Source organism: Macaca mulatta, chromosome 8, assembly GCF_049350105.2.
Source record: "Macaca mulatta isolate MMU2019108-1 chromosome 8, T2T-MMU8v2.0, whole genome shotgun sequence".
Lineage (NCBI taxonomy): Eukaryota > Metazoa > Chordata > Mammalia > Primates > Cercopithecidae > Macaca > Macaca mulatta.
The window spans coordinates 96,517,387-96,541,914 of NC_133413.1; the positions used below are offsets into that span (position 1 = coordinate 96,517,387).

Here is a 24,528-nt window from a genome sequence, read left to right on the forward strand (position 1 = left end):
AAATAATCACTATCTCCTTTATCAAATTCTTAGCAATCTTTCAAGCTTCTGAACACTTTTTTTTTCACACAAAGGAGACCATACTATAATACTTCTGTGCTTCTTGTTTTCTCATTTAACACAATAACATGTTATATAACAAAACTTATAGATCTACTGCATTATTTTTAATGGCTACATGGTAGACCTTTGCTTAAATGTAACATGCTTTAAGGCATTCCCTACTGATAGGCATTTATTTATGACTCTTGTTACTATAATAACAGTGTTTTATACCTTATGCACAATGTTTTATACATACCTTGGCAAGAATATGTGTAGGACAAATTTCTACAAATGATACAATTAGGTCAAAGATCAATGTATTTTTAATGTGAGTAGACATTACTAACAAACTGTCCCCCAATGCCATGGGGTGGTACCAAATTGCACTCCTCTCTCTCTGCAGGGCATGAGAGTATCTGCTTGCCTGCAACCTTCCACCATATGTATTATCCAAGTTTTAAATTGTTTTGATCTGACAGGCAAACAAATTCTTTGCCTTTTAAGTTTTTGTTTTCTTTGTCATTTTAATTTTCATTTTGTAAATTACAAATGAAACTAAGCATTTGTAATGTACTTATTAGCCATCTATATGTTTACAAACCACCTGGTAAAATATTTGCCCATTTTTCTATTATTTAATAAATTTGTAAGTGTCTTTCTATATTAAAGGAATTAATCCAGGACTGTCATATATCATGTGATACAGCATTACAACTTAAAAAGAAACTAGTTGCATCACTAATTACATATTCATATCTATATATCAGATATATAGCTGTTCCATCTATATAGCCTAAAAGAGAAAAATAAAATGAAAAAATTGAGACCAATTTTAAGGTTACAATAAATGTCATTCTGGCATTTTATGATTTTACTTAATAAAATAAGCAATATCAATCAATCATTTATATACTATGTTTACCCACACATATGAGTGACTCACAGATTTTTAATTAGATTTATAATTAATAATATTTCAATCTTTATATCATTTTACAAAAATTTACTGTATAAGAGATCAGGCCATATGTGACTTGCCTAGAGAACTAAGTTCTGAAACGTACCTCTTTATTGCGTTACCTATAATTATTTCATGGTGAGTGTTTAAAGTCATCAAGATATTTGATAAAATAATTCTAGAAGAAACCAGTACATACTAAAAAGGGTTGACAGTAGTGATAAGAAGCAAGATGATCATTTTTTTTTTTTCTAAACACTGGTGGTTGGTGAATGCTAATACTAGAAAAAAAATCACTATTTTATGATTCTTAAAAATCTCCACTTTTTCCCGTGAGTAATGCCCCAATTAGACTAAAAGTTTCTGAGAGATTGAAATATCTTATAGTTCTTTATAGGCCCCATAGTTAATAATTTTTCATAAATATTTGCACACTAAATATGAAATTAACAGCCATTTATAACTACCTTAAGTGTTACCTAGTTAACACTGTATACTGGGGCTTAGGTAAAAATCAGTGATTTCAGGATAAAGACATATGTTCCCATATCTAACTATTCCTGCTATATCTCTGATTCACCATGCTCACATACAATCCCTTATTCCTATAGTATTATCTTTTATTTAATCCATTAAATACTTTAAAGTTTTTCTCATCTATTTATTGTTTCCAGTTATCTAAACATAACTAGTATTTACTAAACTATTAATCGTTTGCAGCAGTATATTTTGGGAAAATGAATATAGGTATAGGAAAAATTATAGAACAAGAAAATGTCAAAAGTCAAGGTCAACAGTATCAACAATACCACGGAGTCCCATGTCCTTGGAACTTGAGGGTGCCCTAATCATGATGAAATGGTCCTAAAATAGGCCAAAATGGTTTTAGAGGTCATCTGCTTACAAAAGTGCAGACACACACAGTGGCGATTCTTCTATCCTTAAGTTTCTCTTGCTCCACATATGCCTGGATTTGTGAGAATAATGTGACTTAGAAGACTGTGCAGATCCAGGACTCTGAGAGTGGGGAGAGGCCCTCTGCATGAGGTTTCGGGAAATGGCCCTCTGGAGATTCTTCATGGAAGACCCTGCAGCCATGTTGATCACCCAGGGATGGTCCAAGGCCTGGCCAGCTGACATGCGATGACCAGCCTCCAAAATCAGTAGTTTGTCTATAAAGTCCTTTGCCAAGTGGGAAATGCTTGGCCAAGGCTGAGAACAAAAATAAATAAGTTAGAATAAAATCAACAAAATAGAAATATACACAAACACAAAGAACCCTATTCTTAATTACATAGATTAATGTCAATCAAATCCAAAAAAACTTTTTCGAATAAGCAATTTTAATACTGTGTCATTACATACATAGAGGAACTAAACAACCACTTTTGAGGGAGGAAAAGAAAAAACTTTCACGGAAGAAAAAGACAAACACAAACACAGAAATTCTCTTCCAAACTCTGTCCAATGAGTGAGAAAACCTTCTCAGAAATCTGTCCATTGTGCTGTTGTTATCAATACAAGTTCCCATACTGCACTTACAGGAGCTGGACAAGGCAAAGCAGCTGTCTTTTATGAACTATGTCAACATCAGGTCAATGTGTGCAACATTGTGGTCATCTCACAGAGTTCTTGTGACTTCAAGAATGAGAAGGAGTAGAAGGGGAAAGTGGAATGGATTGAGAAATCATCAGCTTTCCCCTCCCTTTGAAAGCTTGCTCTGAGCCAGGCACAGTGGCTCACGTCTGTAATCCCAGCACTTTGGGAGGCTGAGGAAGAAGGATCTTTTGAGTCCAGGAGCTTGAGACCAGCCTGGGCAACACAGCAAGACCCCATCTCTACAGAAAATGTAAAAATTAGCCAGGCACACTGGCACATGTTTGTAATCCCAACTACTCAGGAAGCTGAGGTGGGACGATTCCTTGCGCATAGACATTCAAGGCTGCAGTGAGCTATGATGGCACCACCACACTCCCGCCTGGATGACAGAGTGAGACCCTGTCTCTCAAAAGAAAGAAAGAGGAGAAGGAGAGAGGGAGAGAGAGAGAGAGAGGAGAGAGGAGAGAAGAGAAGAGAAGAGAAGAGAAGAGAAGAGAAGAGAAGAGAAGAGAAGAGAAGAGAAGAGGAGAGAGGAGGGGAGGGGAGGGGAGAGGCAGAGAGAGGGAAAGAGAGAAAAGAAACGAAAGAAAGAAAGAAAGAAAGAAAGAAAGAAAGAAAGAAAGAAAGAAAGAAAGAAAGAAAGAAAGAAAGAAAGAGGAAGAAAAGAAAGAAAGAAAAGAAAGAAAGAAAGAAAAAGAAAGAAAGAAAGAGGAAGGAAGGAAAAGAAAGAGAGAAAGGGAGGGAAGGAAGGAAGGAAGGAAGGAAGGAAGGAAGGAAGGAAGGAAGGAAGGAAGGAAGGAAGGAAGGAAGGAAGGAAGGAAAGGAGGGAATGAAGTGAAGTGCACTTCCTCAAATACACTGGGCCCTCACTGTTCCCAGTCAGCTGGGAACAAATAGAGTCAACATGTAATAAATAGATTAAAATAGATTTGACTACAAATAGATTCGACATGTAACAGCGATGACACAGTACAATATGCACAGCTAAGTAGTTCCTATTTCAGGGATTTATTGTGGCAGTGTTTACAGCAATTGCATATACTTTAAGTACAATAGCAGCACTTCATTGTGGCATTTGTGAGCATGGGGATAAGAAGACTGTTGCTTTATACTCAAATTTGCTTTCTGCATTATCTGCTGAGAAAGAAAAGAAACATTTAATCTGAGGAATGCAAGCCCCTTTAAATTATCAGGCCAAGAAAGGCACTGAAATATAACAGCCTTCACTTCTCATTCCCCTCTTGAGCTAAATAATTACCTCCTGAAGCCACTTGCTATGTGGGCTCTACACTAACTAACACCAAGTAGCCATAAAGTGCCATAGGTTGGACACCATCACTCATACCCTGCAGTTCAACAACATAGCCAATCACTAATCAATGTTATTTCTGTAAACCAGTGTTAATTCCTCTCAAACAACTTTGTATCAGCCCAGACCGAAGAGCACACGCCTCACAGAAGTTAGGACGTTTTCCAGAGCAGCTGTCCTCACTTTGGCCTGATCACACAAGCTCTTAAAAATTATATTTTGTGCCTCAGCCTCATCCTTTAGGTTGACACTACCAGCAGATACCACATACCTGGAAAACACTGCAGTTTAGTATCCTTTGTCCTCTACAAAAGAGAAACATTGAGAAAATTGCCCGTACGTTTGCTGTATCTCAAATATACTTTCTAGTTGATGAGTGTTTTTAAAAGATGGTGTTTCCAAGGAAAGACAAGGGAATCCTTCTATGTATTGTCTTTGCCCTTGTGTAAGGATAAATCAGAGTCCATACATAGACACCACACTCTCCAATCTCTGCGCACCCTATTAACTCTAGGTTTTGTTTTTTGTTAATTTGTTTGTTTTTTTAGAGATGGGGTCTTGTTATGTTGCCCGGGCTGGACTTGAACTCCTGGTCTCAAGCCATCCTCCTGCCTCAGTTTCCCAAGTAACTGTGACTACAGGCCCACTGCTACCCCCACCCACGCCAACTTAACTCAGAATTTGTTTGTTTGTTTGTTTTTGAGATGGTGTCTCACTGTGTCGCCCAGGCTGGAGTGCAGTGGCACGATCTTGGCTCACTGCAACCTCCACCTCCCGGGTTCATGCGATTCTCATGCCTCACTCTTCCAACTAGTTGGGATTACAGGCATGTGCCACCAAGCCCAGGTAATTTTTGTATTTTTGTAGAAACAGGGTTTCACCACGTTAGCCAGGCTGGTCTCAAACTCCTAACTTCAGATGATCCACCCGCCTCGGCCGCCCAAAGTGTTAGGATTACAGGCATGAACCACTCCCCCCAACCTTAATCCAGAATTTGAATAAGAAACCAGTAAAAGAACTCTTCTTTTTTTTCCTTCAGTGTATTTAGGTAAATGAGACATGAGAAATATTTATCCCAGAAATAAAAGTCATAAAATAAATGAGCATATCTGATAAATACTCAAACACAGGAAAAATAAAGTATAACCTCTGCAAGTCTAGAAAAAGCACATCAGTGGCTGACACTCACAATGCCATGCCCTCTGGTTCTGGCTAGACATCTATTTGGCCCTGAATCCAGACACATTTATCTGAGCTCAAGACTATTTAAATGAAGGTTAAATTAGATGGCTCCTCTGGAACATTTTAAGATAAGCAACTGAATCTTTCTGAAAGAATATAAAATATGTGCAGCAAGGTTTATGGAGAGCTTATTAAGATGACCCCAAATGATTGTACATTAAAATGCAGTTGCAGAAAATAAAGTAACTGGAAAAAAAGTTCTTCAGCCAAAGCTTATTATTCAAACATGAGTTATAAATTGCAGAATTCCTGAGCCATAAAGAACAACTGGAGAGTATCTAGGAGTCAACTTCACATTTCGTATTAGAAAAGGGCAGCTACGGAAAGAAAATGAACTATTTCATTTTTCTTTTATTAATCTAAAATCAATTTTCATCTGTTTAGTAAAGTATAAAATAGACTAATATACATATATGTACATATCTATTAATGAATAAAAATGGAGTATGCATGCCCCCAGATGTTTAACTAATAGTGCTATATAACCAAAAACAACTACGAAACCATAGCTTGAATCGAATACCCACTATGGACCAGCTGTCACCTGACAACATCATTTAGTCTTTTCACCAGCTTTCCCATCCACTTGATGTCCAATAAGCTTTCCTTATAATTTCTCCTCCCAAATTTGGCCATCTCCACTCTTTGCTTCAAAATTCCTCTTTGTTTGGCGTTTCTCGACAGTCTCAGGTAGACACGGCCCCGAGCCCCACTGCTAACCCATCTTACTGTGGAAAAAGCATGAGGTCAGTGGATCTGGACTAGACAGGCTGTCTGACCACACACAGCTCTGCCACCTCAGGGTCTCAGTTTCCTTGTCAGAAAAATGGGGATCATCATATCTCCTTCACGAGATTGTCATTAGGACCAAATTAGACCAAGGATGTGAAAAATGATTTTCAACCTGTAAATATTGTTACTGTTGTTCTTGTTTGTATTAAATCCTTACACCTTAACTCCTTCCTCAGTTCTTTTGTGGACAGATTAACTAACTGAACTTAGAGAACTGGAATATGAAAATTATCCAATAATTCTCAAACCAGTTCCACTCGCGATAGCATGATAAATGTGCACCCTCAAAAAAAAGTTATGTGTTAAGAGGTGATGAACCATGTTACAAAGAAAAGGAGAACTTTATTTTATCCCAAGATCATTAAATTAATTTAGTTGCAAGTAAATTGTAACATTTGTGGATATTTCAGGGCTTTTTTTCCCCCTTTCTATTTTCTTCATCTGGTTCTTTGCTTATTTTTCTGTCTTTTCCAATAGAGATTGGCTTCACCGTGTAAAACAACAGTAACCCAAAACAGGCACAAAACTGAAACTTATACCAGCAACTGCACTACTGATTAGCTTTAAAGGATTCAAAGGAATTCAGAGGGATGGTATCTTACATGCTCTAGATATCTTGACTCTCACCTTCAGAGAAGTAAAAAATGATTATAGTTTACTGCTTTCCAGTTTTTTGATGAACAATTTTCCTCTACTGCTTGCCCACATCCAGGCCCTTTAAAAGAGTCTGGCTCTCGTCGCACAACACAGCCTGACCTGCCCTGGCGAGGACCTTGCTGGACTCTTCTCCAGCACGATTTCTCTAACTTCCTCTCAGTGGTGACTCTCTAACCCATCTCCCCAACTTGCCGCTCGCTGGCTCTGTTCTCCAACTCCCTCCTATTCTGTCCTCTTCTTCCTTTCAGTTGCCTTCCGTGGTCTGGTAGTCAGACCATTCCCTCTCCAGTTTTCTGCATCAGTTTCCAAATTAAATGTTCTGTTCAGGTTTCTCTTTATCTAGGGATCACCCATCACTTTGTGTACTATGGTTCCCCTATCTCTCCTCCTCACCATGAGTCCCAGGAATCCCATGGAGATTGGTGGCTCCTCTTCCGGGAGACAAGAGTCATATATTCAAGATCAATATTTTCATTCTCTTCTTTTTTATGAACACAAATTAGTGGGGCTAATTTAATATCTTGTGAAAGAGATTAGTAAATATCCAAAAGCTAACTAGGTAACTGGTTTAAAAATGACTAACAGTCCTACAACTAGTCAATGCTTTAATATTTCTCAGTTCCTTTGCATAAATGCCCACAAAGAATCATTATTAAAAATACTTATTAGGACCAGGAGTGGTGGCTCATGCCAGAAATCCCAGCATTTTGGAAGGCCGAGGCAGAAGGACCACTTGAGCCCAAGAGTTCAAGACCAACCTGGGTAACACAGTGAGACATTGTCTCTACAATAAATACAAAAATTAGTTTAGTGTGGTGACGCGCACCTCTAGTCTCAGCTTCTCTGGAGGCTGAGGTGGCAGGGTCACTTAAGCCCAGGAGGTTGAGGCTGCAGTGAACTGTGATCATACCACAGTAACCAGCCTGGGTGACAGAGCAAGACCCTGTCTCAAAATACAAAGAAACAAAAAGTATTAAAAAGCTAAACACTATACACACATAGACACACACAACATAGACCCAGTCCCTAAAATTCTAGATGCAAACCTTTGAATTTAAGATTGTAATTAATGTTGCAATTTGCTAAATATAGAGCTCTTGAAGTATAGGGTACTTATCAGTGGATTTCATTAAATAATTTTTTAAAAGCTACAAATATCTCTATTTTTAAAAAATAAATAAATAAGCTATCCTTCAATTCCTTGCACTAGAAGAACTCGTTGTCGCATTTATCTCCACAAAAATCCTAAGTTTTATTAAAAATTTCTACTCGTGACAACCTTCTGATGAATTTTCCTTCCTTCTTTGAACATTAGTGTATGGTCTTTGTAGAATTTAACTCAAGGCTTTGCAAATAAATGTTACGTAGGCCGGGCGCGGTGGCTCAAGCCTGTAATCCCAGCACTTTGGGAGGCCGAGACGGGCGGATCACAAGGTCAGGAGATCGAGACCATCCTGGCGAACACGGTGAAACCCCGTCTCTACTAAAAAAATACAAAAAACTAGCCGGGCGAGGTGGCGGGCGCCTGTGGTCCCAGCTACTCGGGAGGCTGAGGCAGGAGAATGGCGTAAACCCGGGAGGCGGAGCTTGCAGTGAGCTGAGATCCGGCCACTGCACTCCAGCCTGGGCGATAGAGCAAGACTCCGTCTCAAAAAAAAAAAAAAAAAAAAAAAAAGTTACGTAAATATGCCCCAAACTGATTACTCTGCATGACTGTGTTAGTAGTAGACATGGCAAAAATTACTCTTCCACCTCTCAGGGAGCAGAAGATTCCATACATCATTTTTGTCATAGATATTTAATATTTTTATTTCTTTGTTTCTCAATCTACAAAGCAGATTTTTAATGCTTTATCTTGCCAAAAATGAAACTGCAGAAGGAAAAGCGTTGACTAATTATGTCAGAATGCTCTGTCTGCTGGGGCATTTGTAAACTCTGGGAAGAGTGAATACATACTCACAAGTCATAGGTACCATTTAATTTTAAAATGGAAAGTTAATTAATCTTACACTAGGCTCATAAAGAGGATATTTTTGTGCGTGAAGGGGTTCTGCTTTGAGAGAAGGAATGCTTCCATTTCTTTACTCATAAGGAAAACACTAAATTTAAGTAAAATTGGGGACAGTTGCAGTTTTTTGAGCACCTACTATTTTTCAAAGCACCAGAAGTTAACAAGAGGGGTGTTCCATTTTCTCCAAAGAAAAAACAACACAAGAGTGGCCAAAATAATTTTTTTAAAAATTGGCCTTTGAATCCCAAATCAACAGATGACTCATTCTTCTATGCATAATATACATTTATTATTCATAACTAGTGCTTATAGTATAAACATATAGAATAATGTGTTTATTATTTATAACTAGTTCTTGCAGTATAAAGCTAATAAAATATAATATAAACATAGTATTAATATTAAGTAAGTTTCTGGAAACTTTACTCAAATAGTTCCTTTCCTCTCAACTCTGTGAATTCCACTGATGATACCAAGGTCAAGATGCAACCTAATCAAGGAAGCAGACAGCATAGTTACGTTTATACTCTAATCACTAATGCAAGGTGAAATCTACACAGTCAAAACAAAATGCACCACCATCATTTCCCTTCCTAGAAACGTTATTGTCTGTGATTGAGTTTAAGAGATGAAGGTTTATATCCATTCAGTTTAAGGCAAGTCAGCGAAGAGACGAAGAAAGTGATAGAGCAGAAAATGAATTTACTTTTGTAAGATTTAAAACTACTAAAATTATTTTCCATAAAATAACTTTTAAAGTAAAAATATCATTAAAAACTGTTAAGCACCACATTTTTTGGTGAGCATAAGTACTTAGGAACTAAATCATAGGAATGGGAAACAAATTACAGGAATTAAGGCTTAGCAGACCTATCTGAAATACGGTAGAGTATTCATTCCAAGAATTCTAGTCATGATGGAAAGAGAATTAAAATACTGAAGGTTCTGCTTTTGTTTCCTTTTTTCCTACTTAATAACCTGAATGGAGAATAAGAGAATAAGAGAAATTAGTGGAGAAAAGGAGACAGAACAAAATTGGGATCATGGCTGATGAAAATGAGCTTAATCAATCAGACATGTTACTTCTAAAAGAGAATATCAGCAAAAGTTTTTCCTAACAGTGTGAGAATCATAGATGAACCTAAGTAGATAGGGACCATTTTCTATCAATATCCATGCGGGATTTTAAAATATATATACATATATATGTTTTTAGGCCAGGTACTGTGGTTCACATCTGTAATCCCAGCAACTCAGGAGGTCAAGGCAGAAGGATCACTTGAGACCAAGAGTTCAGGACCAGCCTGGGCAATATAATGAGGCCCTATCTCTGCAAAACATTTTTTTTTTAAATGAGCTGTGCATGGCACATACCTATAGTTCCAGCTACTCTGAAAGCAGAGGTGAGAAGATTGCTTGAGCCCAGGGAATTTGGGGTTGCAGTGAGCTATGATCACGCCACTGCACTCCAGCCTGCTGGGTGACAGAGTGAGACCTTGTCTCTCAAAAAAGAAAAAAATGTTTTTAATACCACTGTCTGTCCTTGTCAGCTGGCTAATATGGTTGTAAGACTCCTTTTTAAAAAATCAGTGTATTGCTCACCAAAAAAACATGACTGTGATACAGTGGAATATAATTAGACAATAATATATGATTCACAACTCATTGATGAGAATTCTTGTAATTAATCATTAATATTAAAATTCTAACACCAACCTTTCTTCACTATTCCATGTAAAAGATTTAAAAGGTGCACTTGATAAATGAAGTTTGTACTGCAGAAAAAAGCCATAAAACTAATCACTTACTTATGCAAAATTCAAACTTTCAGTCCCAGTCTCCCAAGTTAATAGTAACAATAACAAAAATAATGAACATATATATAGCACTAACTCTGTACATAGTAGCATGTGAAAATAGTCTCAGCACCTAAATCTATTAGCTCAATTGATCTTCACAACAACCCTGTTAGGTAGGTGCCACCATGATTACCATTTCACAAATGCAGAAACTGAGATACAGAAAATTTTTTAATGTCCAAAGTTATAGAGTTAGTAAATTGCAGAGCTGGTAGTGGAATCCAGCCAGTCTTGTTCCAGATCATGGATTTTTTTTGTTTGTTTGGTTTGTTTGTTGTTGTTCTTGTTTAGAGAGAAGGTCTCACTCTGTTATCCAGAAGACTAGAGTGCAGTGGTGTGATCATAGCTCGCTGCAGCCATGATCCTCTTGACTCAGCCTCTCAAGTGGCTAGGACTATAGGCACATGCCACCATGCCCACCTAATTTTAAAAAAATGTTTTTTGTGGAGATGGGGTCTTGTTATGTTGCCCAGGCTGGCCTTGAACTCTTGGGCTCAAGTGATCCTCTCACCTCAGCCTCCCAAAGCACTGGGATTATAAATATGAGCCACCATGCCTGGCCCAGATTGTGTTCTTTATTATATTACATAGTTTTTCAAAATACTTATATCAATATGCATGCATGTACAAACACACACACACACACACACACACACTCACATATGCATGCATCTGAGCTCTAAAGTTTTTTGTTTGTTTTTATTTTTGTTTTTGTGCTTTTGAGAAAGAGTCTCACTCTGTCACCAGACTGGAGTGCAGTGTCTGGAGTGCAGTGGCACAATCTTGGCTTACTGCATCCTCCGCCTCCTGGGTTGGAGCAATTCTCCTGCCTCAGCTTCCTGAGTAGCTAGGATTACAGGTACGCGCCATCACAGCCAGCTAATTTTTGTATTTTTAGTAGAGACGAGGTTTCACCATGTTGGCCAGGATGGTCTCGATCTCTTGACCTCGTGATCTGCTCGCCTCGGCCTCCCAAAGTGCTGGGATTACAGGCATAAGCCACTGCTCCTGGCCTAAAGTTTTTACATTTTACTAGTTAGTGTATTCCCTTATATGCTTTTGCATATATTCTGCCTATTTGGAATCTTCTTCCTTCCAGAAATTCCTACCCTTCCTCCAAGATAGCACAGATGTGGCCCTTTTCCTGGACCCTGACCCAATTTTCCTAAGAAATGATAGATTTTCTTCCATTGCCCCTGTGAACTTTGAGGCTTTGTTCCCACTTGTATTAAAGCACTTGTAGTAGAAGAGATACATAATCATACTTGATCTCTCAGCCAAGACCATCAGGCTCCTAAAAGCAGAGACACTGAGCAATTTTTATGGGGTTATTCCCAGAGCTGAACAAAATTTCTGGCACGAGGAAGGCCTGACCAGAAGGAAGGGGTGAGGACCACATAAACATGTCTTCAAATGGTCTCCATGATGAGTCCTTTACTTAGTGTCTCAAGCACGAGCTCTGCCACCATCCAAGAGCCATTGTGATGGCACTGGCAATCAAGCAGATAAATGAAGGCCTTCCTTGCACACTGGGGAGGAAATCTTTGCTCTCTTCCATCCCTTCTCCACCATCTGCTGTACCTGTCTACCCTGGCTGCTACTCCAGCATTGCAGAAAGCAACTAGAAAAGGGAAAGCCCACGCCTACCCTGCAAAACCCAGTGAATAGGGTAAATGTAGCCTTTCAGACCATCTACATGTTCCAGAATGGATCTAATACATTCAGCAATTAAAGATGTTAATTATCTAATAATCTACCTAACTATAAGTCAGAAATTCTAGGCTGTGTTCAAAACAGTTATATTTGAGATACATTTACTCATGCAGTTATAAATCAGAAACTTTTAATACTTTTCAAAAGCAATTTATTTGTAATTGAATGCATTCTCCATGCTTATTCCGTTTAGATGTCTTATTGAACACACAGAGAAAATATGGCAGTATCTCAGCCTTTAAGGAGCTTATAATGTCTTAAAGCAACAACCTATAGCAACCAGATTAAATTAGAACAAATGAAATTAATTGTAATTCTAAACGGTATTCGGAAAAGGGAAAGAACGACAGAAGTGGAATGACCATTGCAGATTTCATGAAAAAGAATATATTTCAAAACAAAATCCAAAAAAGTTAAACATTAGTATTTTGGCTAATTTTTACTTATATATGGGTGGAGCTAGAGTATGGCTTTGTTAGATACTAGTATAATATTTAGTATTTATATTAAACACATCACTCCCCTTTACCATAAGAGGTATACCACATAAATCTCTGGAAGTTTTCATCCAATTTATTTTATTTCATTTATTTATTTATTTGAGACAGGGTTTCACTCTGTCACCCAGGCTGGAGTGCAGTGTTGCAATCTTAGCTTACTGCAACCTAGACCTCCCAGGCTCAAGCAATCTGCCCCTCTCAGTCTCCAGAATAGCTGGGACTACAGGCACACATCACTATGCCTGGCTAACTTTTTGTATTTTTTGTAGAGATAATGTTTTGCCGTGTTGCCCAGGCAGGTCTAGAACTCCTGAGCTCAAGCAATCCGCCTGCTTTGGCCTCCCAAAGTTTTGGGGTTACAGGTGTGCACCACAATGCCCGACCTATTTAATTTGATTTTTATACCTGAATTCTGGGAAAAATAAGTGATTTATACATGTGTCATATCTGGAATTTCAGTTATAGGCAAAAGAAAACCTTTTTTAAAAATGTGAATTATTACTTTACAGTTCTGCAAATCAGAAGTCTAAAATGGGTCTTATGGGCTAGCATCAAACTGTCACCAGAGCTGTGTTCCTTCCAGAGGCTCTAGGAGAAAATGCATTCCTTGCTTTTTCCAGCTCCTAGAGACTGTCCTTATTCCTTACCTCATGACCCCTCTCTCCACCTTCAAAGGCACATCACTTCAACCTGTTTCCATAGTCATATCTCTTCTCTCTAGCTTTGACCCACTTGTCTCCGTACTATAAAGAAACTTGTGACCATGTTGGGCCTCCCAGATTATCCAGAATAATCTCCCAATCTCAAGAGTTTTAACTTAATCACATCTACAAATTCTCTTTTACCACATAAGGTAACAATCACAGGTTCTGGGTATTAGGGCGTGGACATTTTGGTGGGCCATTATTCTGTCTACCACATCTATGCTTCCAGACTTGATGATATGGGAAACCAAAATATATCCACCAAAATATACTTCTTTGGCATATTTTGAGATGGCTCTTTAGAGGGGCTGCAGACACAGCAATGACTGTCCTTTTGTGGAGAAGATTTGCATCTGTAGAGGAAATCTACATTAGCAAAGTAAACAGTGGATGTAAACAGGATTTCTCTGAGACCCCTTATCAGCCTTATCCTGAACTAGGAAAGATTCACTCATAGGAAATATCTGACACTATTAAAGCTCCAACAGGGAAACTGTCACCACTGGATTCCATCTATTCTTTCTGAGAGCTGCTACCTGAGAGACACCATCTGCAAAACAAGACAGCCGTTGCTCACCATGCCTTTGCTCCCCTCTCCCTCCCACAACCTGTCTCCAGACTCCAATTCTCTATTCCATTCTGTACAGTATAAAAACTTCACGCATTTGGCCCTTCTTTAAGTCTCATCTTTTGTGTGGCTCCTGTGCACAGAAATAAATTTGCATACATCTTCTCCTGTTAATCTGCCTATTGTCAGTTGGTCTTATAGATTCAAATTATATTCAGAAGAAAGGGAAGGAAAATTCTCTTTACCCTACAATGGTCACCTGGTTTTAAATAAAATCAGTACAATTAGCAATTACTAGATTGGCAATAGATGTTAAATATACAATAATATGATGACAAATGAAAACATGATGATATTTTCTGAGTCTACCAATATATGATTCCTTGGTATTATGGACTGAGTATTTTATTCTCTCAAAATTATCTGTTGAGCCCTAACCCCCAGTGTGGCTATATTTGGAGATGAGGCCTCCAAGTAATTAAGCCACCAAGCCTGTGGTATTTTATTATGGCAGCCTGCGCTGACTAAGACACTTTGTGATATCAAAAGAAATGTTAATATGCTGGACATGAGTTCCTGACAGACATGGGGAAGAAAATGAAGATAATCTAAATCCAGAACTTTATTACAAGCAGCCACACTCCTCTGTGGTGTATGCTGTCAGTACTCTGGGGCTATAGGCAGGCATTTCCTCAAGAAACAGAGGGTGCCTTGCAATTCCCACTCTGGAGATGCCGTCAGTGCTTCATCTAGACCCTGGGCCTGTCTTTCCTGTATGCATGCACACACCCCTCTTTTTAAGTGCTTTGCTTCTAAAACTCAGCCCCCTGCTCTTTTTCAGCAGTCTGCCCCGGGGCTCATGGAGTCACTTTGCCTTGACCTCAGAGGGCCTGAGAATTTACCACCATTACCAACCCCAGTGACCAACAGATAGGTGTGGTGTGAAAACCCTCCCATTAGCCTCTGGACAATGCTGAGAAGTATTAATATCTCCCCTGCTGAATAAGGCCTACCCTCTGTGGCCTTGGCCTCTTTGCCTTTCTTGTCCTGCTCCCCTCACTCCCCTATCTGTCTCCCCTAGAGTCTCTCCACAATAAATCACTTGCACATGAATCCTCTTCTCAGAGTTGCTTCTGGGGATACTGACCTTAGGAACTCTCTGAATTAAACCTAACAAAAGGACTTTGTAACAGACAATATTGTATGTTGTTTATTATTCTTTCACATTAAAAAATAATTATAATATCTAGTCCAAATATGGCCTCCATGGACCATAACCCCAATATCACACTCTGTGTAGTTCCCCCCAACACTGAATCATGGCTGGCCTAGGACTCAGTAACCACAGAATGACGCAGACATGGATCTGTGCTATTTTCAAGTTTAGCCTTGAAGAGGACTGGCAACTTCCATAGCTCCCTATTGGAATATCCCCTTCCCTCAGCTGTCATGTAAAAAATCTGGCTGCCCTGCTGGAGAAAGCATATACAGAAACCCGTGGAGGAAAAGAGAGCCAAAGATGCATAGAGAGAATGAGAGACAAAGTCCTAGGAGTCCCAGTGATCTAGTTGAACCCAGATTCCAGCCATCCCCACCAAGATGCCAGACATTTGAGTGGGACCCTCATGGATATTCCATCCCAGTCAAGCCCCCAGATGACTGCAGTCCCACCCAACATCATGTGGTACAGAAGAGTCACAAGCTGAGCCTCGTCAACCACAGGTTCATGGGTCATAAAAAGGTGATGATTGTTTTAAGCCACTAGGTTTGTGGATGATTTGTTATGCAGTGGCAGATAAAACCAAAACAGAAATGTGTATTCTTTGTAAACAAAACAAAAACAGAAATACAAAGATACTCAAGCTATAAAGAAAATCAAAATGATCCAAATCTCCATACCAGGAGAAAAGCCCTGTAAACATTCTATTGTATCTCCTCCTAGCCTTTTCCCATGCAAACATTTTCCCACATGAATGTGATCATAGTGTATACACAGTTTATATCCTGCTTTTATTCCACTTGGCAGTATATTGTGAAAATTTTCCAATGTCATTACAATTTTTAAATGTGCATAAATTGGGGACTATCATACTCTATCATATGGATGTTCCATAATTTATTCAAACATTCTCTCAGGACTCTTTTTTAATGTTTTACTTTTGTAAATACAGTTTGGGTTAGTACTCTTATAGTGAAACTTTTGCTGCATCTGGGATTACTTAGATTTTTACAAGTTGAATTATCAGATCAAAATACATAAGTTTTTTAAAGTTCTTAATATGGTTTGGCTCTGTGTCCCCACCCAAATCTCATCTCAAATTGTAATCCCTGTAGTCCCCATGTGTCAGGAGGGGAACCAAGTGGAGGTAATTGGATCATGGGGCAGTTTCCCCCATGTTATTCTCATGATAGTGAGTGAGTTCTCACGAGATCTGATGGTTTTATAAAGGGCTCTTTCCTCTTCTCTTATCTCTCCTGTTGCCATGTGAGAAGGTCCAAGCTTGCTTCCCCTTTGCCTTCCGTCATGATTGTAAATTTCCTGAGGTCTCCCCAGCCATGCAGAACTGTGAGACAACTAAACTTTTTTTTTAATGTAAATTACCCAGTCTTGGATGTTTCTTTACAGTAGTGTGAAAACGGACTAATACAGTTCTAGATACATGTTTTCAAACTACTTTCCAAGAAACCTGTGACAATTTGTCCTCTACTAGTACTTAGTGAGAGAGCTATTCTCTCAGTACCCTTCGCAGCCATGAGTAGAATTTAGTTGTTTTCTGTTTTATCTTTATGAATTTGAAAGACAAATAAAAAGACATTTTGTGTTCATTTGCATTTCTTTCGTCATTAGTGAGGCTGGACATTTTTCAGACTTTTAATAATCAATGGTATTGCATTGTCTGTGAATTTTTCCCATCCTTTCCTACTTCTTTGTGTAAATTTTAGTTCTCATTTATCAATTTATATGAGTTTGCAAAAACCTATACATGTACCATAAGGCACTAAAGGTCTGTCAGAATGTAGAAAACATTATATTTAAATTTGTTATTTAACTTTAATTTTGCTCAAAGATGTTGCTGTAGATATACATGCTACGTTTTAAGTAGGTATAAGCAAATATCAGTATTTTTCTTTATGAGAAATTAAAAGTCAAATAAATTTGCTCATCTACTGCACATGAACTGAATTTCCTATTTTGTCAGGCTTCCCACACACAAGCATTGGCAACTTTCCTTCCCTACCCAAAACAACAAAAAGTTAACACGTTCATGAACATTGGGAGTTTCAAGTTTAATCAGTGGATAAATATTTTACACAAGCTGTGAGGTTAAACACTTCGCTGAGAAAACACTTCATCACAAAAAGGGCTTGGATCATCAAGATTTAAGGCAGAAAAATCTCTCGCCAAACACCCAAGCGTCATGCTGAGCTTCTGTGAACACATTAGTCTAGTCAGCCAGCTCCGGCTCTGCACAGACTGGAGAAAAAATACTGCAGAGAAACTCATTTATCTACTTGATTGTCAGTGTCATGTGCTAACCACAGGCAGCTAGTAATGGAGGCCCTTGCTATCTTGAGTCAAATGGCTCTTAGTCAGGGGCGATTTTGCCCCACAGGGGACATTTAACAATGTCTGGAGACATTTGGGGGGTCCCACAACTGGGGGAGGTGCATTACTGGTATTTGGAGTAGAGGCCAGGGATGCTGCTAAACATCCTACAGCACACAGGACAACCCCAATAAAGAATCCAGTCTTAAATGTCAAAAGTGGCAAGGTGGAGAAACCCCACTCTAAACCAACACCATAGAAATAAAATAATGCTCTCTTACCTCTCCTGTATAATTATATTTGCCTTTCAGAATCTTCCTGTAAAGCCTTGTCTGATTTTCATCTTCAAAAGGCAGGAATCCGCTAAGTAAAACATATGTGATCACACCAAGAGCCCACATGTCCACTGCACTGGTATAAGGCTTCCTTAGCAAAACCTCAGGAGCTATGTACTCTGGGGTCCCACAGAGTGTCTTCATTGTCCAGTCACCGCTTTTGTTCCCAGAGTGTGCCAAACCAAAATCTGTAATTAAAATTTTCGACTCTGCACCTGGATGATAGTATAAGAGGTTTTCGGGCTTTAGGTTCCTATGAGTTATTCGCAGCGCGTGCAAATACCTAATCCCATCAGCAACCATCCGGAGGATCCTGACAGCATCCCGCTCTGTAAAGGATCCCTGAGCAATGAGTCGATCAAAGAGCTCCCCTCCGGTAGCCAGCTCCATTACCATGTAAACTCGATCCTCAGCCTCAAAGATCTCCATGAGCTGGACAATGTAACGATGGCTAACCCGCCGCAGGACGCTCAGCTCAGACACACACGATTCTCTACCTTCTCTCTCTCTGGTTTCCATCACTTTTATTGCAAAAGGTTTCTTGGTGATCTTCTGCTCTACCCTGACAACCCTGCTGAAACTACCTGTCCCAATAAGAGCTTTGATATCATATCTGTTGGGAAGAAAAAACAAACATGTTATCCCCAGAAGTGATGATTCTCAAAATTACGTAAGTCCATGCTTTATATCATTTTTTCTATCCTTCTATTCCTCCCATCAGATTTCTTTGCTAATTATTACTTGTGTTTATTATTTTTGAAAGCTGCCCCAAATCCTGTATCGAAATGGAAGAAAATGCTATAAAGGTAATTTGTTGGTAGAAAGACAATCTTAAATACAATAACTACCATTTATTATACAGTTATTATATACCAACAATTTTTAAAAATCTTATCCGTACTAAAACCCTGCTGGGTAATATAATGATATCCCCCTTTTTCAAATAAGGAAATTCAGACTTAAAAAGAAGTTAAATGAGTTCTCAAGGCCCCCCAGATTATGGTTGGAATGGATGGGATTCAAATCCAGCCCCTTCAAATGCATTTTACAAAAACTGTTTCAAGAATGTTAAGACCCCCTTCTACTAATTTCTTCCCTTCCTCTAGCCCTTGTTTTTATCATTCTTCAACAACAAACAAATCAAGTGGGGGAGAATACAGTAGAAGCTTACTCCTGTTTATAATTTCTCAAAAGACAGAGGATCCCATATCAGGAGACAGAGAATAAATAAACAGTGTGTTTCTTTGTGTTGCTTGGCTGTGAGCTCAGCCCCAGGCTCGTCTTGTACACAGTAGCTGTTACTAAGGAAGAAGTAAATGCAGCTGTGCTATTATAAGAGCAGGTTTCAGCAGTCTGGTGGGAGTAGTGCTATGGCCACCTTGCAGCCAGTAGTTTCTCACAGTCTCCCTCCATCCCCATTCCCGCGCTTGGAATCTCTAGGCAGTGAAGAGAATTTTAACATGGAATGTATGTCAATAATCTGTAAACCAATTATCCCACAAAAAGGCCAAGAACACCCTTTTACCTATGTAACAAATCTGCACATCCTGCACATATATCCCTGAACTTAAAATAAAAGTTGAAGAAAAAAAAGGCCTGGATGTCAGCTCAGATTTCAAATGCTAGGGATCTTAAGCTTTAATTATCTGTGTAAACCTCTATTAAAATTTAAGAATCTGGCCAGGCACGGTGACTCATTGTACAATCCCAGCACTTTGGGAGGCCGAGATGGCAGGATTGCTCGAGTCTAGATATTTGAGACCAACCTGAGCAACAATGTGAGAACCCTTCTCTATAACAAATTTAAAAATTAGCCAATCATGATGCACAGCTATAGCCCCAGCTACTCAGGGGACTGAGGCAGGAGGATCCTTTGAGCCCAGGAATTTGAGGTTGCAGTGGCCTGTGACCAGACCATTGCACTCCAGCCTGGATGACAGAGTGATACTTCTGTCTCAAAAATTAAAAAGAAAAAAATTAAAAAGGAATCCTATCAAATTTAGCCCTCTACCTCATATTTAAGATGTGTCGAGAAAATGCTAGACTTAAAATCATTATTTTATAGCTGGAAAGAATATTAAAGTTGGGTATTTAATCCAACTTCTTGTTTTACCAATGAGGAAATTTAAAGAACACATTAGCCAATCGTTGCAGAGTCAGGATTAGAACACAGGTCTCCTTTCTTTTCTTTTTTCTTTTTCTTTTCTTTTTTTTTTTTTTTTTTTTTTTTTTTTTTTTTTTTTTTTTTGAGATGGAGTCTTGCTCCGTCACCCAAGCTGGAGTACAGTGGCATGATCTTGGCTCACTGCAACCTCTGCCTCCTGGGTTCAAGTGATTCTCCTGTCTCAGCCTCCTGAGTAGCTGGGATTACAGGTGCACGCCACCTTGCCCGGCTAATTTTTGTATTTTTTTTAGATTAGAGACGGGGTTTCACCTTGTTGGCCAGGCTGGTCTTGCACTCCTGACCTGAAGTGATCTGCCCACCTCAGCCTCCCAAAGTGTTGGGATTACAGATGTGAGCCACTGTACCCAGACTTCATTTTAATAAAACCTCTCCTAGCTAAGGATGACAGAGAATGGAATGTACTCAGGGAGCACCCAGGGAGAAGGCACATTTTTATACCACATATTCAATACTAAAGATTCAAATACAAATACTAAACTATTCTTTAAATAGTCTTACTTCTTTTATTGAGCTTATTTTTCCTGTAACGTTTTTTTTTCTTTGCCTTCTTGTTTGTTCTTTATATTCCTGTGTGTATTGAATAAAAATGACATTTGGCTGTACCAGATTACAGAAAACAGCTTTGTTCTCCACAGAGCACTTAATTTTCTGGCCAATTACCTTATCAAAACAGATAGCAATTTAGTAATCTTAAATAGATTCTTTCCCCTTTTCCCTTTCCATCTCTGCTTTTTTATTTACATGCATTCCCAGTGTGATTTTGAAGATAATCACAGGCATTTCAAATTCTATTGCTTTGCAGACCAACCAAGTTTTATATTACCTCTATTATGGATGAAAGCACTCTGCAAATGCTAATTTATCGCCATGCCCTCAAAGTTGCCACCAAACTCATTTGTTCACAGAATTAATCATATCAAACAAACTACCATTTCTGAGAACTACACTCTTTTGCTCAAATAAAAGAAGCTTTTTTCAATACTGTTAAGGGGCCTTCATATTTCCAATATTTGAAAAATTGCTAGTAATTTGGCATTGGAGGAAACAGTACACTTTAAGCCAAGATTTAGAGTGGTGGAAGTAAATGCTTCAGATTGTTATTCAATTTGTCCCATAACAAATTCTTACAGCTGCAGCCTTGCTCATGAATCCTCAACAGCCATGAACGGTGACCATCTTTATTATTTGCGTGGTTATACCTTGTAAAGTGCCTAGCACAGAGAAGTAGCAATAAACATTGAACAAAAGAATCATTCACTGAATACATATTATTCCTGAATCATCATATATATATTGAAAATATTAAGTAAAAATCACATCAAGCAGGGAAGAATGCCTCTATAAGGTCTTTTCATTTCCTTCACTTTTACCCCTCCACTCTCTTAAAAGAGTAGCCTCAAAGTCAGTTTATAGGTGGGGCTATTTTGTATCATTCCAGAGACTACATAAATTGGAAATATTACTTTAACCTCAGTTGCTATTATACAAACTGGGAATTTTTGAACATAAAGATTTGAAACAAGAAAATAATAATAATGTCACAATCTGCTTGAGAGAAACAATTGTAATAAACTCCCAACAAGAAAGTAAATATAGCCGGGCGCGGTGGCTCAAGCCTGTAATCCCAGCACTTTGGGAGGCTGAGACGGGCGGATCATGAGGTCAGGAGATCGAGACCATCCTGGCGAACACGGTGAAACCCCGTCTCTACTAAAAAAATACAAAAAACTAGCCGGGTGAGGTGGCAGGTGCCTGTAGTCCCAGCTACTTGGGAGGCTGAGGCAGGAGAATGGCGTAAACCCAGAGGCGGAGCTTACAGTGAGCTGAGATCCGGCCACTGCACTCCAGCCTGGGAGACAGAGCGAGACTCCGTCTCAAAAAAAAGAAAAAAAAGAAAGTAAATATACTCATATTTAAATTCTATCATCTCTTTTCTGCAAAAGTTATAGATGGAATCACAATGGAGAAGAAAGATGACTGTGTTCTAGTCCCAATTCTACCATTAACTTGGACAAGTCATCACTTAACCTTTGGGAACTCAACTACTCATTGGTTAAAGATGAGCCTTGAGTTACAGTCTCTGAAGCCCTTGTAATGTTGAGATCCTCTACTTCTGTGATCCCTTTACACTCTATGGGGCTGGGTCTACCCGGGGATTGGGAATGAGGAGGGTGGATGAAGACTAGATCAGACTAGCATCAACTCTCTGACTACAAATGACCAGAGATGCTATTTAACCAATTCAGTCTTGACAAGACCCTGTACCTACTCAGATTCAGTTCAGTCATATTAGTCAGTTTTATTCTTCTCTAAACTTAGCAGCCACTGGACTAATCCTCCAGGAGTCATTAAAAGTTCTCAAAGAGCCAGGAAATGGCTCTGCATAGATTCTGGACAGAGCACTGTGATGAAGTGAGTGTGCAATTCTAGGACCAGAAGTGCCTTGGGAAGCCAGCTGAGCCACCCATTATTGTGTGCCCCCAAACACACAGAGGAGAAGGGGATTCTGTGATTTACTTGGTCAAAATGTCCAACATGTCCAACATGGTACACTCTGAGGAGGCCAATCAACTTGCAATCTTCTACATAGCAAGGGCTTATTTGTACTTCATGAAGACAGTAATCAGCATTGCACTAATGTCTACAGGAGGACTGGTGCCATGCACTGTGCAGCATAATTTGCATGTATTACTCTAATTATGCTGCCAACAGTCTTATGAGATAGATACTCCCATTTTACAGAGGCAGAAACTAAGGAAGGAAAAAAGCTAAGGAATAGTCGAAATGGTACATGATAGAAGAGATAGAACTGGACCTTAAGCCTGGCTGACTCAAAGGCGTGTCTCTAGTTCACTCACTGTAATCCCAATTTTTAGAATTTAGTGGAAGATCCTTCACACACCAGGTCTGGTAGGACCCAGCCCCAGGATATTGGTGGCAAAGCTGTCTTCTGCCACAGACGCTGGAGGTTGGTAGGCAGTCCTCTCACAGCCCCACACCCCACCTCTGAAGACAGGAATTCTTTCCCTTGTTTGCTGCTGCTCCTGCTCTCTTTTTTCCCATCCTCTGAACTCCCTGCTCAGAGATGTCAAAGATAAATTGTACTGGGCACTTATGGAACACAGCAAAGAAGGCTTATCCCAGACTATTGCAATAGGGGTCAAGGCTTCTGCAACAGAGGAAAGGAAATGGACGCCTTTGAAAGAAAAGGCAAGAAAGTTTTTAAGCGCTGGGGTGAGCTAGTGGAAAAGAATGGGGGAAGGTTAGGGAGAGGTGGTCAATGAGATCTGTGTTTGCTACCTGGCCCTAATGGAAGTTAGGCTCCTACCCTCCCACAGAGACTGGGAGACAGTGGCCCTGACTCTCTTGATGACTACATTTCAAAGGGATGGCTCCCAGGTGCTTGAAAAGGACACTCTTGGGTTGTAGAAGATTTACATCTTAAAAGGGCAGAGAAGGGTAGATCAGTGGTCTATCATCCGAAAGAACCCTGTCCAAAATTGAGTCAAGCTGAAGGAAACCTTGAGGCGGTCTTGGCCAGGGATTTTTCTTTGTCAGCCCAGTCCCAGGCCAGCTCCTCACGTGGCGCTTTACCTGGCAAGGACCCGGGGGTCGAACTTGGCTCGGAAGCGAGCCACCTGTATCCTCTGCGCCGCCTGGGCCGCCGCCTCGGGCCGTGGCCCCGCACCTCCGACGCCGGCTTGACTTTGACCTTCGTGCTTGGCCCAGGCCAGCGCTGGCGGCCCCGGGACCACCTTCCTGCTGGCGCCGCACCCCATACCCGCAACACGACCGGCGCTCGCAGGACCCGGGGACTCGGGAAGCAGCCAGCTCTGTTCCTCCGCCCTTTATCCCAGAGCAGCTGCGAGGGGCGGCACACAAGGAAAGAAACCCCACTGGGGGGTCGTGGTCAGGCGGACAGCCCTCAGGATACCCGCTGACGACCGAGATGCCTGGAGCATCGCTGGTCACCGTCTGTGTGTGTAATCTGACGTGATGAAAGCAAAGTCAACCAGCAGGCAGAGCCTGCGCCTAATTCTCTGGGCTTCACTTTCTGCATCTCTAACCTGAGGAAGTGAACATATACAGTTATACGATTCTATAAAGGATATCGTCCCTCTAAAGAACTTTTCGCTGAGCTCATATTCGGATGACATGAACAATTAAAATTCTAAGAGCTTATAATATTTAAAGTAGAACTTCACTGCCTTCTATTGCATTAAACAGTTGACAAAGGCCTGTGTCTGGCCCTCATGACCATCTTACGGGTAATCCATCTAAGACAGAAAAACTTAGGGCCACAATAGATGTTTAGAACCCAGACGAACACCCTAAGCAAATACAAGGAGAAAACCTGTGTGTGTGTGTGTGTGTGTGTGTGTGTATATGTATGTGTATATATATGTGTGTGTATATATAAATATATATAGTAACTTTACATTTTCTATACATTTCATTCTTATGTTATTTATATATATTATACATGTATGTGAATGTGTGTATA

The 24,528-nt window shown here is 39.7% G+C and overlaps 1 protein-coding gene across 1 annotated transcript; it reads right to left on the minus strand.

Moving 5' to 3' along the window:
- Window positions 1-350: 350 nt before the first annotated feature.
- PSKH2 (protein serine kinase H2) lies at window positions 351-24,397 on the minus strand. Its single transcript, XM_001082162.5, has 3 exons — window positions 23,619-24,397; window positions 17,786-18,452; window positions 351-2,215 (listed from the first exon to the last, which is right to left on the minus strand). Exons 1-3 carry the CDS (start codon window positions 23,801-23,803, stop codon window positions 1,904-1,906), a joined length of 1,164 nt encoding a protein of 387 aa, XP_001082162.3. The 5' UTR covers window positions 23,804-24,397; the 3' UTR covers window positions 351-1,903.
- Window positions 24,398-24,528: the final 131 nt, after the last annotated feature.

Bases quoted from the DNA above. Each gene is read 5' to 3' on its own strand.
- PSKH2 (XM_001082162.5), bottom strand. From the start codon at position 23,803: ATGGGGTGCGGCGCCAGCAGGAAGGTGGTCCCGGGGCCGCCAGCGCTG. The intron at 18,453-23,618 runs GTAAAGCGCCAC...TCTTCCCAACAG, and splicing joins GACCCCCGGGTCCTTGCCAG to ATATGATATCAAAGCTCTTA. The intron at 2,216-17,785 runs GTAAGAGAGCAT...TTTTGTTCTCAG, and splicing joins AATATAATTATACAGGAGAG to CCTTGGCCAAGCATTTCCCA.